The sequence below is a fragment of the Mustela nigripes genome, chromosome 4 (assembly GCF_022355385.1).
Source record: "Mustela nigripes isolate SB6536 chromosome 4, MUSNIG.SB6536, whole genome shotgun sequence".
Lineage (NCBI taxonomy): Eukaryota > Metazoa > Chordata > Mammalia > Carnivora > Mustelidae > Mustela > Mustela nigripes.
The window spans coordinates 135,750,237-135,764,079 of NC_081560.1; the positions used below are offsets into that span (position 1 = coordinate 135,750,237).

The 13,843-nt window shown below is 41.7% G+C and overlaps 1 protein-coding gene across 1 annotated transcript in view; it reads left to right on the forward strand.

Annotated features, from left to right (window-relative positions):
* Nucleotides 1–865: 865 nt before the first annotated feature.
* SUPV3L1 (Suv3 like RNA helicase) overlaps nt 866–13,843 on the forward strand; it is a 28,117-nt gene continuing 15,139 nt past the window's right edge. Inside the window, exons 1-6 of the mRNA XM_059397606.1 lie at nt 866–1,219; nt 7,505–7,582; nt 7,958–8,065; nt 8,798–8,912; nt 10,540–10,708; nt 12,503–12,614. Coding sequence (XP_059253589.1) covers nt 925–1,219; nt 7,505–7,582; nt 7,958–8,065; nt 8,798–8,912; nt 10,540–10,708; nt 12,503–12,614 — 877 coding nt within the window. The 5' untranslated portion in view covers nt 866–924. The remainder of the gene's footprint in view (nt 1,220–7,504; nt 7,583–7,957; nt 8,066–8,797; nt 8,913–10,539; nt 10,709–12,502; nt 12,615–13,843) is intronic.

Sequence of the window (13,843 nt, forward strand, 5' to 3'; positions counted from 1 at the left end):
CCCCCCCACCTGTGAATGAAAGGCCCACTGCCTATTAGCAAATTGTTACCGGAATCCTATTTGACACACGACATCACAATATTACAAGACGTCACAAGATACTCTTTTAGGTATAATGACAGAAACGAGGAAACTATAACAGCGTATTCTGAATTAAGATATTGCAGCCTCCTATGATAGTATTCAACTTATGCAAATGAAAGTAAACTTCGGCGGGGATACAGAGGACTTATTTTTGCTATGCGGTTGTGACATCTCAGCTACCTGGATGATGTACACAAACTGATTACATTAAAGAACAAGTATTCACACAAGTGTCACACAGGGGGTTCACCTAAGAACCTGCAGAAAAAAATTCCTTTGCTACGTTCCCGAAGGCCAGATCAAGCTATGTTCTCTAACGCTACTCTATCAGAAAACGAAAGTTAATAATCCAATAAACTTGAGAAATGCTCTTTAGTGCCGGAGTCAGGAAGCCACGCTGGTGCTCACAACAGCGATACGTGACTAACCCTGAGCACTGCGCCCACCGCTCCCGGCGCTGCCCACGTGCTTCTGAGCTCGCGCGCACCTAAGGGTCTGGCTCGGGTCACGTGGCACAACTCGCAGGCCCCCTCCCCTCACCTGTGGCATCCCTGACGGTGCCTGATTAGCTTCTTTTCTTTAGAGAAAGCTGGCCCAATCAATAACGAAAAAGAGAAAAAGAACAAGAACTAGTATTTAATAGTTTTTATTTCTAAGTGTTTCCTTTTCTATATGAGCAATCTCAAGACACTACTTTTTTTTTTTTGTCAGGCGTTATTCTGGGCAGCACCCCTGCTCGGTCTGGGGCTTTCTGGACAGTAGGCGCTGGCGGGTCGCGTCATTGTCCACAGCCAAGTCCTAGGCAGCTCCAGCCAACCTCCCTTACGGCCAGCGGCCTCGATGTCCTTCCCCCGGTGTGCCCTGTTGTGGGCTCGGCTCCCCGCGGGGCGCCGGGCTGGCCACCGGGCTGGCCACCGGGCAGCGGTCTGCTCTGTCCTTCGCGCCCGCGTTGAACCCGTGCCTGGGGCTCTGGGGCGCGTGTGTGCCGTTGCCTCCGCCTCCTCTTCCTCTTCTTCCGCCTCAGGAGGCTCCAAAGCTCCGAACACATCCTTGTTCGTGCCGCTGACTGTGAAACCTCAGGGCCCCAGCGCGGATGGAGACGTCGGGGCCGAGCTAACCCGCCCTCTGGATAAGAGTGAGTGAGGGACTACTGAGGGGCGGCGGGGGTGTCTGCGGGGTCGAGACGTGGCCGCGAGGAAGCTGCACCCTGGTGCCCTGGAGACCCGCGGTCCCCTCGAGCGTTGTCATCGTGTCTGTCAGTGTCTCCTTATCGCGCTGGTTTGTGAGCCCCTTAAGGCTTGGGACTGCGTCTTCCTGAGTCTTGAATATGCCGCCCAGATCACTGCGCTCTTCTCGGAATGGTTTAAACCCCCTTCTGATGGGACGTTTCCACCTTTCTTGAGTCGTAAGGTAGACTGTCGCTTTTTGGAGCATCCTTTGTTGTTTCTCCTCCGCAGCCCATAACTATTCCCCTTGAAAAGGGCGAGGGGATGGTCATTGAAAAGTCAGAGTAAGATTTCTTTCAGGATTCTTTGTCATTTATTGGCATCTACGCAGACCTGGCACTGCTAGGCTGTGGGGTAGTTATCAAGAGGAACCAGACTCAGACCCAGCTTTTACGCTCCAGAAACTTACAGTGTCGTGGGGAGGAAGGACGTATGGATAACCAACTCTAATACAAGTTAGAACATGAAAAGGGTTCCTCGGAAAGGTGGTATGTATCCTTGATCATCCAGAACTCCAGAGAGAAAGGAATTGCTCAGTATCGGCAAGTGGCAGCAACTAACTTTGAATGGGTTTGACAGGGAGGCGTGCAAATGGTTTTAAGGGGAATTTCAGATTATAGGGCTGTATGACTTTAGTTTCTGGATGATTAGGGCGCAGGGAATTTCCTCTGACCAAACGAAGCTCTGGGAGGTTGAGGGTGTGCTGTAGCTTTACAGGGCACTAGCTCTCCAGGAGTTATCTTAGTTCACTTCAACAAGCAACATTGGTGACTCCTATTGTAATTTAAAAATACAGAACTACAGTTTATTACAGGCCAAATCTTGTTTTGGAGGGCAGTAGTAGAATAGAGAAAGTAGACAGTGAAAGTAGACCTTCACTGCTTTAAATACCCCTGTGATTCTTCCTTCCTTCCTTTCTTTTTTTAAGCAGTGGCTTAATACTGAGTGTTTGCCAGAGACAGGTACCGTTATAGCATGTGACTCGATTTCCCTAATAACCCTTTTGAGGTTGACAGTGTCTTTATCCTCCCAACACTTGCTCTCTACCATGTGCCAAGCACTGTTCTAGTCACACAGTAGGTGCTGAATATCTACCTATCTGTATTTCCTGGTTGATTATCATGCATTTAGCCATGTGGATGCAGATTGACTGACTGCGAGTAGAAAGTTGGTGCATGTTTGTGAAAGTCATGCAGCACTTAAGTTACTGGTCTGATTTACAGTCTATTTACCTTTTCTCCATTTCCTACTTGGTAACATGAGCATAATATTTTCTCTACCTACATCTCTGGATTGTGAAATCATCAAAACATGTTAGGAAAAGCTCTTTGAAAAATATAAAGGGATGAACAAATGTAAACTAATATTATTTGTACTAAACGTTTGCTATTTGAAAAATGGAATTAATAGTTGTTGTTGTGGCACCTGGGTGGTATCTGCCTTTGGTTTGGGTCATGATTGAGACCTGCATCAGGCTCTAGGTGGGGAGCCTGCTTTTCCTTCTCCCTTGCCTGCTGCTGTGCCTACTTGTGCTCTCACTCTCTCTTTCTGTCAAATTAAAAAAAAAAAAAAAAAGTGAAAATTGGGTTGTCACCCTGCAATAAGAATAAGGAAACTGGGAATATTCCTTTAGAAGCCCAAATAACCTACCCTACCTATAAATCTAGGTTGATGTGAGGATTTAATAAAATAATGTATTTTTAGGTTAGTATATCAACAAGGGCTTTTTTCCTTAGGTTTTGTTCTTTAGGCTATAATAGCTGGTGTAAAATTCCTTAGACATATTTCTACTTAGAATCAGCTGGTTCCACTAGAGTAGTATTTTTAAGAACTTTGGGCACTATTATGAATTTTTAAGAAGTTTAGAACTTCTAGAAGTTTATAAGCTCTAGCAGTGAAGTATAACTACCTTTTTCTTTTTTTTTTTTTTTTTAAAGATTTAATTTTTTATTTGACAGACAGAGATCACAAGTAGGCAGAGAGGCAGGCAGAGAGAGAGGAAAGGAAGCAGTCCCCCTGCTGAGCAGAGAACCCAGTGTGGGGCCCCATCCCAGAACCCTGGAATCATGACTGAGGCTGAGGCTTTAACCCACTGAGCCAAGTACAACTACCGTTGATGGCAGAGTAGCCCTCTTTCTGGGAAAGGTGACAACTGGAAGTTTTGGGCAGTCCCAAAAGGAGCAGCAAAGGAGGAAGATAGTAGCATCCAGACCTTCAGATCAGCCACCTGAGCCCTGGCTGACCATAGATGGCAGATGTACCAGCAGAGTGTGATCTTTTGATTTTTGATTCATCACTGGCTTTTTTTACAGGAGGTGGCAGCAACAAATAATATTCTTGGTGGATTTTATTAGCAGTTGTCACTCCTAGGGAGAGTATCAGATGAATTGAGGCAAGTTGTGGTAGTTTCCTTACAGATTCTAGTACTGGAAGATGGGTAGATGCACATTAGAGCTTGGATATGTAGAGCTGTGGCAAGAGGGTTGAAGCCACTTACCTCCCTGTTAGTAGAGTGAACTGGAGTTAGGAGTTTGGGGGAAGCTTGTTAAGATGCCTGGACTGATTTGTTCTGGCATTGGATATAATGCTGTTGGGGTCAAGATTATGGAGACAGTCCCCGTATAGATTGTTAGGTGACACTTCTTTTCAGAGGTCATCTAGCTTTCTGGATGAGAATCATGGTTGCAGGAGGAACCTTATGAAGGAGCAGAGTCTTAGTAAAGTCGCTGTAGTTTGATGCAGGGTATCAGGCACAGACATATTTGGGGATGTAGAGAATAGCTGAGGCTCCACCTTCTCGGTGCTGCTGTCACACCTGTCATTAGAGCGAGAGGCAGAAGGGTCTGATGCATTTATTTAGTCTGATGCACCTGTCTGCTACAGTAGTTGTCCTGGGAGCAAATCTAGTGCTTCTAACTCCCTTTGTGATGATATGAAAGATTTGGCATGTTCTACACCTGAAACTAATTTTATACTGTATGTTGACTAACTGGAATTGAAATAAAAACTTGGAAGGGAAAAAAAAAGGTTCATCATGAGTTCTGGCCACTATTAAAACAATATTCCAGCACATCTGCATATTCAGTGACAAGCATGGTAATACTTGCTATAATATTAGGGGGAAAGGAAGTAAATACCACCACTAGGTTGTCTCTAGTACAGCCTCTTCAGGATTGATGCTGCCTTTCCTTTATGGATCCTAGCGATTTCCCAGCCTGTTCCGGTTACTTGCCTCCACCCACATTTCCACTATGGCTTTGGCCTTGCCAGTTCTGTTGTGAAGAGAGGTTGAGTTGTATGACCTTCCATCTGCTTCTTCAGCCCTCAAATGAGCTGTAGCTTTGATGTACTGAGGTGGGATTCTCTTTAGTTATGGATGTGTACAGAGAAAGGAGTGAATTAAAACATTTTAACAAAATGGGTAAGTCCTGTGGTTTAAGCAACCACAATTGGGAATGGTTACTTTGTTGTTTATCCTGGCATAGGTGGGGTAAAGTGGACTGTTACTTTTGTGTGACACTCAGGTGCAGTAGATTCACATTTTAGGAGAGAAGTTGTTCTTGTGGACTGTCTTGAACATTTTGTTTTCTCTTCAAAAGAAAATGTAATCATTTAAAACAATGCCACTGGCTTCGGAGTTTATAGTGGGTCTCTTAATTTTAGCAGATGTAGCTGAGACCTGGCATAGCCATATTAAATCCCAGGCTCCCTTTGCAGGAAGCCGGAAGAAAGCTATATGATCTGGTGAAAAGTTGTAGTGACTGAGTCATTTCTACTGTGGCTGAGATCCAGAGGGTGTCTCCTTTAATCACTGTTAATTTTAATGGGAAGTAATTATGACCAAAAATCCAGTCATTCTGTTAATAATAGTGAAACTGTGAAAGCTTAATTTTTATGAAAAGCAAAACTTACATCTTCGTATACTTTTGTAGTAAATTAAAAAAAATTTTAGTGCTATTTCCATTAATGGTTTTTGCACTTTTCTTTTAAAAATTGGTAGTGGATTTGGAACACCCTTTTAGATAAAATAAAGTGTCGATACAGAGATTTTTGTGTAGGTAATACTTATTTATTTTTTTTTAAGATTTTATTTATTTATTTGACAGAGAGAGATCACAAGTAGGCAGAGAGGCAGGCAGAGAGAGAGAGAGAGGAGGAAGCAGGCTCCCTGCCAAGCAGAGAGCCCGATGCAGGACTCGATCCCAGGACCCTGAGATCATGACCTGAGCTGAAGGCAGCGGCTTAACCCACTGAGCCACCCAGGCGCCCGGTAATACTTATTTTTCAGCAACTTCAAAAAATAACGTATATGCCATAAAATTCATCTGTTTAAAGTGTGTAATGGTTATATTGTATGACTATCACCGTAATTTAATTTTAGAACATTTTTATCACCCCAAAAAGAAATTCCATACCCCGTAGTAGTCACTCCACATTCCTCTAGCCCCACTCCCCTTCACCCAGCCCATGGCAAGACTAATTCACATTCTCTTTCTCTTAGGATATTTCATATTAATAATATCATACAATATATGGTCTCTCTGACTAGCGTCTTTCACTTAGTACAAGAAACCTTATGCTTGAGTAAAGTATCCTTGAATGTCTTGATTCTTGCATAACAAGAAAGTTAGTTAGTGTTACTTATAGAAAGTGGAAAGTGTTAGTTAGAGAAAATGGATTAATTCTGAACAAATGTGGTATCTTCAGTTTGTATTGAGTCATAGTTCTGCAGAATTTCTCCAAGCACTTGCATGTGTTTTTTTCCAATCTTTTATTTGTCAGTGATTTTTCTACTATTGATGGAAAGAGATGACTGCTCCCACTGGGTACAAAGTAACAGATACCCAGAAATATCAGGATAGCTGCCAGTGATAGATGATATATATGTATGTATCTTACATTTCATTGTGGGAAAATCTCGTGCCTAAGCCATGGATTTTAAAATTCCCCATTATGCAAAACAAATTGTTATTAGTGGGTGCTTTATTAATACAGGTTTAATTTCTTTAGTAGGTATCGTGTATATTGTTGCTGCATGAAAATGAGGTTGGTACTTATGCAGGAGATAAAAGTACAGGCCACTTGGCCTTCCTGTGTTTCCTGGGCAAGGACGGTATCCTCCATTTTAGCCTCCCTTCCCAGAAATACAGTGTGTGTGTGGCAGGATTAGTAGAACATTTTATCTCTGGAATAATGCAGTGGTATTTTACATGTACGATGTTAATACTATTGCAGCTTGACTGATTAAAATATTTTCACTTATGAAATTTCTGATTCATGCTGTTATGTTGCTTCAGCAGACATGTAACTCACCCTCCCCTCCAGCACAGTGATTCTCTGTCATCACCCGGGACATGCAGTCTGCTCAGCCTTACTTGGGTACTTGTAGTGATAGGGAGCTGGCACTTTTTTTTTTTTTTTAAATTTTATTTTTATTTATTTAACAGACAGAGATCACAAGTAGGCAGAGAGGCAGGCAGAGAGAGAGGAGGGGAAGCAGGCTCCCTGACAAGCAGAGAGCCCGATGCGGGGCTTGATCCCAGGACCCTGGGATCATGACCTGAGCTGAAGGCAGAGGCTTTAACCCACTGAGCCACCCAGGCGCCCCGGGAGCTGGCACTTTTTTGAGACAGCCCCTTTTCACTGTTCTAATTGTTAGAAGTTGTTGTATGAATTCCACTGAAATCTGCATCCCTCACTTCCCACTGACTGTAGTTATGCCATTTAGAACAAAATAAGTGTAGTCTGTTCTTAAAGTCGTCATCTTCAAACTAAAGATCACCCCTGACCTCTTTAGTCATTTGCATAAAAGCATGATGATCGGGTCCTTGCAGCACTGGTTGTCCTCTTAAGTACCTTTTAACTGCTCACGGTTAGATGTTTAGAAAGGTTGTAAGTCAGTGAAACAGAATATGGTCATCTAAGAGTGGCCTGATGGAGGCTAAGGACGATGTCTAATCCTTTGGCACCTGGCTTACTTCTCTGTGGTGTAAAAGGAATATTCTATTATTTGACTTTGTAATTTTTCTAGACACTCTTGCACTATTAAGCCATAAAAAGCTTGTGATCAACTGAAATTTTTAAGTACTTGAAACAGTAAACTCTTACCTTGAGTGTTATGATGTCAAGTTTTTTTTGTTCTTTTGGGCATTTCTCCACCTAGAAAACCAATGGTAAGCACATCTTTCTTTCAGATGAAGTAAAGAAGATCTTAGACAAGTTTTACAAGAGGAAAGAAATTCAGAAACTGGGTGCTGATTATGGACTCGATGGTAAGGCATTTCCATTAGAGATATTTTATTATTTCTTAGCTTATAGCTTTTTCAGTCTTGTGTGAGACCTCGTGTGCCTGGGAAACAAGTACATACACGTTGTCTGGATGATGCCCTGACCTTCACTTCTGTCTTGACAGGAGTTGGGCAACATGCACCTGGTGGGCCGGACACACAGCAAAGGAGCTGTGTGTTCGTTTTTCCCTCCTGTGCTAGGATTTCACTGTTGGCCAGATCATAATAAACCAGCTGTAGGAGCCCCCAAAAGAGAGAGGACACTTTGATGAGTCAGGTGTGATGTATGTATATACACTTTTAAATGAGAAATGGAGTGAAAACTGAGCCCTGCCTATTGTGCTTTTGTGTTTCCTGCAGCTCGTCTGTTCCATCAAGCTTTCATCAGCTTTAGAAATTACATCATGCAGTCTCATTCTCTGGATGTGGACATTCACATTATTTTGAATGACATTTGCTTCAGTGCAGGTAAGTGTTTAGAGACTATAAAAATATCTCTTTTAAAATATGTTGAGCATACTTTGTATTTCTTCGCATGCTTCATGTTTATTTCTCTGGTCAGAGCCTGTTGTTTTAGGGTGGGCCCTGTTTACACTGTCTGTAAATAATTCTGTGCTTTCATAGGAGGCCTTCTCGGTCATTTTGCTTTTATAGTGGGTCCCTGAGCTAAGCAGTAAATGAGCCATATATCTTGGACTGGAGGATGACTGGGCCCTTGATCTATCACCTCTGCTCTCCACTGTGTGCTGTGTATAGGCCACAGTGAAGGGAACTCTCACAGAAGATAGAATTAATACATGGCAGATTCCATCTGTTTCTGCCACTGCGTTTTTTTGGTTAGATTTTTTTAAATGTAGTGTTTGCACCTGCATTTGTCTTCAGTAACCATAGGTCTTGCTAATGTGTATTTCCAAGTTCATTCATCTTTCCTTACTTCCCTCCCCTTCCTTTCTCCCTTATTTTTTTTTTAAAGATTTTATTTGTTTGAGAGAGAGAGAGCACAAGCAGAGGGAGAAGTGTAATCTCTGCTTAGCAGGGAGTGTGATGTGGGGCTTGATCCCTGGAGTTCCTTGCTTCAGAATTTTTCTTTTAATCCTGGCAACGTCCCCTTGACTAGCTCACTAAGAAGGAAAGTTTCACTAAGTCTGGTTAGGGATAACATGTAGATTGCACCTGTTAATGCAGTGTTTTATTTTTCAGCTCATGTGGATGATTTATTTCCATTTTTCTTGAGACATGCGAAACAGATATTTCCTGTGTTGGACTGTAAGGATGACCTACGTAAAATCAGTGATTTAAGAATACCACCGAACTGGTTAGTTTCTTTACTTGTGGATTTGAAATACTAGTTTCTAATCTTGGGAAGTTAGTGATCATTACAGTTTTTCTTCTCCTTTTTTAAAAAAAAGAATTGTATTTATTTATCTGACACAGAGAGAGCGCACACAAGCAGGGCGGAATAGCAGAGGGAGAGGGAGAAGCAGGCTCCCTGCTGAGCAAAGAGCCAGACATGGAGCCTGATCTCAGGACCTTGGGATCATGACCTGAGCCAGAGGCAGATGCTTACCTGACTGAGCCACCCAGGCACCCCTGACCGTTACATTTTTTTATTGTAGGCTGGATGATAAATCCTAAAAAGTCTATGAGTTGTTTTCCCTAGAAAAACAGGCAGTTAATTCTGGTGTTTCCCCTTGATTCTGATCAAGCTAGCTTGTAGGTTTTACTAGGACAAATCTAGAAAGTAGCCCTTACTTTAGAGTGTTGGCCTTAAAATTTAAGTGTGGCCTTTCTTGTGTCAGCTGAATGCCAGGGTGTTCATGAGCTCTCACCACTGCCACCACTGTGGCTAGAACTCCACATCTAGTGCCTTTGCCACCTCTTTGAGACTTCCTGCTCAAATCCTTAGCAAGCTGCTCTCTGCCAGGGCCTACATATCTTCAGCTCAGCCCTTGGCCAAGGACCCAAGGGAAGTCTTACATAGACTTCAAGGCATCTCCTCCACTGAACCCTTTCTTCTCTTCCAAATTCTCCCTTCAAATTCCACCTGCTGTAGCGTCTCTGAATTTGATCTCTACTGCTGAGCTCATTGGGACTGTTGTACTTTGCTTGGGTTCTACCTCCCTGTGTCCTACTGGGGTACGTTAGGGCTCATCTCAAATGTTCCTTTGTTTCAGGGCTTGTAGTCCTACATTGCCTGTCATTTATGTCCCCAAGAAACTGTGGTGTGTATTCTGTCCAGTTTTGTACTTGTTTGTGGTGGGAGGGCGAGTCCTGTACCATTTGTCATGGCCAGAGACAGAAGACACAGTCATTACATGGTACATGTTGAAATTCAGATGCTTAGGAATATTTACTTACAGGGTCATGTATTTAGAGCTGTGGAAATGATGTCAGCCTATCTGTGAGCTGATAGCAGTTTAAACTTACTTTAACTCCTGGAGAGAAGAGACTTGTACAGTGGCAGAAATAGCCAAGAAATTAATTTGAATTTAGATCTTTCTATCCACTAGTTAGTAAATGCCAATCTTGGAAAACAGTATTTTTTAAGTTTTAAATCCTAAAATTTTTTTTAAAGATTTTGTTTATTTATTTGACAGAGAGAGCAAGAGAGCGAGTGAGCACAAGCCGGGGGAGTGGCATGCAGAGGGAAAGGGAAAAGCAGGCTCCCACTGAGCAGAGAGCATGATGTGGGGCTCAATCCCAGGACTTGGGATCGTGACCTGAGCTGAGAAGGCAGACACTTAACCATCTGAGCCATCCAGGCCCTCCAACAGTTATTATTTTAGTGTGGATCTGAAACTCATCATTTTATTTGGTTTTTCAAAGATGCTATCATGTGAATATTAACAGGATGTTTCATTGGAATCATTTTCAGTTGATACCTTTGTCAGGGTTGATTTTGAGGTTAATGGGAATAAGCTGTTTACCCACTTATGTTTTAGGTACCCAGAAGCCAGAGCCATACAGCGGAAGATAATATTCCATTCAGGCCCTACAAACAGTGGAAAGACTTATCATGCAATCCAGAAATACTTGTCAGCAAAATCTGGAGTGTATTGTGGCCCTTTAAAATTATTGGCACATGAGATCTTCGAAAAGAGTAATGCTGCTGTCAGTATATTACCAAATATTTGCTCTCTTTCTTCTTAATTTGGGAGGGCTGCTGGGCAGGGCGAAGAAGGGAAGGTGGTAAAGGCATATGTAGTAATTTACCACTAATAAAAGTTGCCATAGTTCGTTGTACTTTGTAAGATGTACCATTATTTTATGTATAACTGAGAAAGAAAAAGATAACTGCCAATGAACTCTGACTTGCCATCTATTATTAGGCTACATCCTGATTTCAGATATGCTAAAAAGTGAAAAAATGTGTATTGGAATGAATGAAATACAGTATCATTATTTCACAAATACAGAGAAATGCAGAGAATTACATGTAGATAACTTGAATCCACTACCCAACTCCCATCAGATGCTTTTTTTTTTTCCTTTAAAGATTTTATTTATTCATTAGAGAGAGCACACAAGTAGGGGGAGAGGCAGAGGGAGAGGGAGAAGCAGACTCCTCACCAAGTTGGGAGCCCTATGTGGAGCTCGATTCTAGGACCCTGAGATCATGACCCGAGCCAAAGGCAGACGCTTAACCATCTGAGCCACCCAGGCACCCCTTCCATCGGATTCTAAAATTCTACCATCCTTGTTGTTTTATTTTTTTTCTTAAGAAATAAATTATTAATATGTTGAAACTCTGAGGCCTCCCTTGCTTCCTCAGAGTTAACTTACTCTGTTATGATATTTAATTTACCTTTTTTTTCCAATTCGACCTCTGATGCTATCAACTAGAACTAATGATAAAGACTGAAGCCACCTGTTCAGACCTGCAAAGAACTGAATGCCATGTTGGCTGAGGCATTGTTAGACTGAATGGGCCATGTTCTTATTCATTGTTTTATTATGACTATAATATGAGTTGAATAGGCTTGGGAAGATAAGTTGCATTCTCTATTTTTTGTTCTGGATGATTTGTGTATTTGGCGTACATCATGCCTCATCGAAAATAAGAAAGTATTTCCTTAGAACAAAGACTTTATTTTACATAAGCACATGGTATTCCTCAAAAGCAAGGTACTTAATATTGATAGAATGCTATTATTTAATTCACAATTAATACTAAAATTTTGCCAGTTGTCAGTAACACCACCACCACACTCTTCCAACCCCCCCAGGATTCTGTCTGGAGTCTCAACACTGTATTCTGTTGTCATACCTCTCATTTCCATTAATCTGGGACAATTGCTCAGGAACCTTTTATCTTTCATAACCTTTATATTTGGAAGACTACCAGTCATTTGTATTGTAAACAGTCATTCAGTTTGGTTATGTCAGATGTTTCTTTATGATTAGTTTAGGCCTCTAGGGAGACTGGTTGTCCCAGATTGCCAGGACTTCCCTAAGATTTAGTACCTAAAGCCCTTTGTATTGAGGAACCCCTCAGTCCTGGGCAAACTATTACACCATACTATTAATGCTGCTCCTTCTCAAGGAATTCTGTTGGGAGGTTGTTCTGTTCTTAAATATTACTTATAATACTCTTCTTGAATATAGAAACAACCATATTTGTTTTATTTTAATAAATCAAAATAGTAGAGAAACATACAAAGTTTAAAAGTGAAACTGCTATAATTTCTCATGTTTGTGTTACCTGAGAATTTAGCTGATTTGAGATATTTCAATGTTTATATAGGTTATGTACGAGAACCGCTTTTATTTTTCATAAAAATTTTCTTTCCAGGATTGGGAATAAATTTGATGGTAATGGCAAGAATACTCTATTAAACGTAAAAATTTCTTTTTGCTGTCATTTTAAAGGTGGTGGTAACTCCAGATTTCTTTTTGTCATCCTAGGGTGTTCCGTGTGACTTGGTAACAGGAGAGGAGCGTGTGGCCATAGAGCCAGATGGGAAACAGGCTGCCCATGTTGCTTGTACAGTTGAGATGTGCAGTGTTACAACTCCTTGTATGTACATGCCATTTAAAATGGTTTAGTAAGGTTTAGTAATATTTAGTAAATATAGATGAACATATGAAATGTGTTTTTTATAGTAAAAAAATTTTTAAATGGAGATGAGTAGGACAACAGGTCCCCAGTGCTCAGAACCGCTGATAAATGTCAAACTCTCTGTGGTGTTTGCTTTTGAATGTTCCTTTCCTTTTTTCTCTTCAAGGAACTAAAATGTTAACAACTTTCCTTGTCCCACTCCTCGATTCAGTTCCTCTTTTGATCCAAGTGATAACAAGTATTTGGTATATGTCTTTCCTGCCTTTTTTCATATCACTGATACGTATTACCTGTGAGCACTGTAGATTGTGTATTTTGTTTATTTTTACTTACATATTTATTTATTTTAAAGAATTTTTTTTAAGATTTTATTTATTTATTTGACAGAGATCACAAGTAGGCAGAGAGGCAGGCAGAGGGAGAGGGGGAAGCAGGCTCCCTGCTGAGCAGAGAGCCCCATGCGGGGCTTGATCCCAGGACCCTGAGATCATGACCCGAGCCGAAGGCAGAGGCCCAACCCACTGAGCCACCCAGGTGCCTCTAAAGGATTTTTTAAGAAAGATTTATTTATTTGAGAGAGAGAGCAAGCATGTGTACATGTGTGAGCAGGGGGAGGAGGAGGGGAAAGAGACTCCCTGCTGAGCGCAGACCCTGACATCATGACCTGAGCCGAAATCAAGAGTCAGATGCTTAACCAACTGAGCCTTGCAGGTGCCCCAAATATCCTTTTTTAAAAGTATATCTATGGGACACCTGGGTAGTTCAGTTGGTTAAGTGTCTCTCTTCAGCTTAGGTTATGATCCCAGTACCACGTTGGGCTCCCTGCTTAGCGGGGAGTCTGCTTCTCCCTCACTCCCATCTTGTGCTCTCTCTTTCAAGTAAATAAATAAAATCTTAAAAAAAAAAAATTTATTTATTCATTTAGTAATGTCTACACTCAATGTGGGCCTTGAACTCACAAGTCCAAGATCAAGAGTTGTGACTCTTCCAACTGAGTCAGCCAAGTGCCTCTGGATTGTGTATTTTAGTTTTTATTTTTTTAAAAAGATTTTATTTATTTATTTGACAGACAGAGATCACAAGTAGGCAGAGAGGCAGGCAGAGAGAGAGGGGGAAGCAGGCTCCCCACTGAGCAGAGAGCCCGATGTGGGGCTCGATCCCAGGACCCTGGGATCATGACCTGGGCT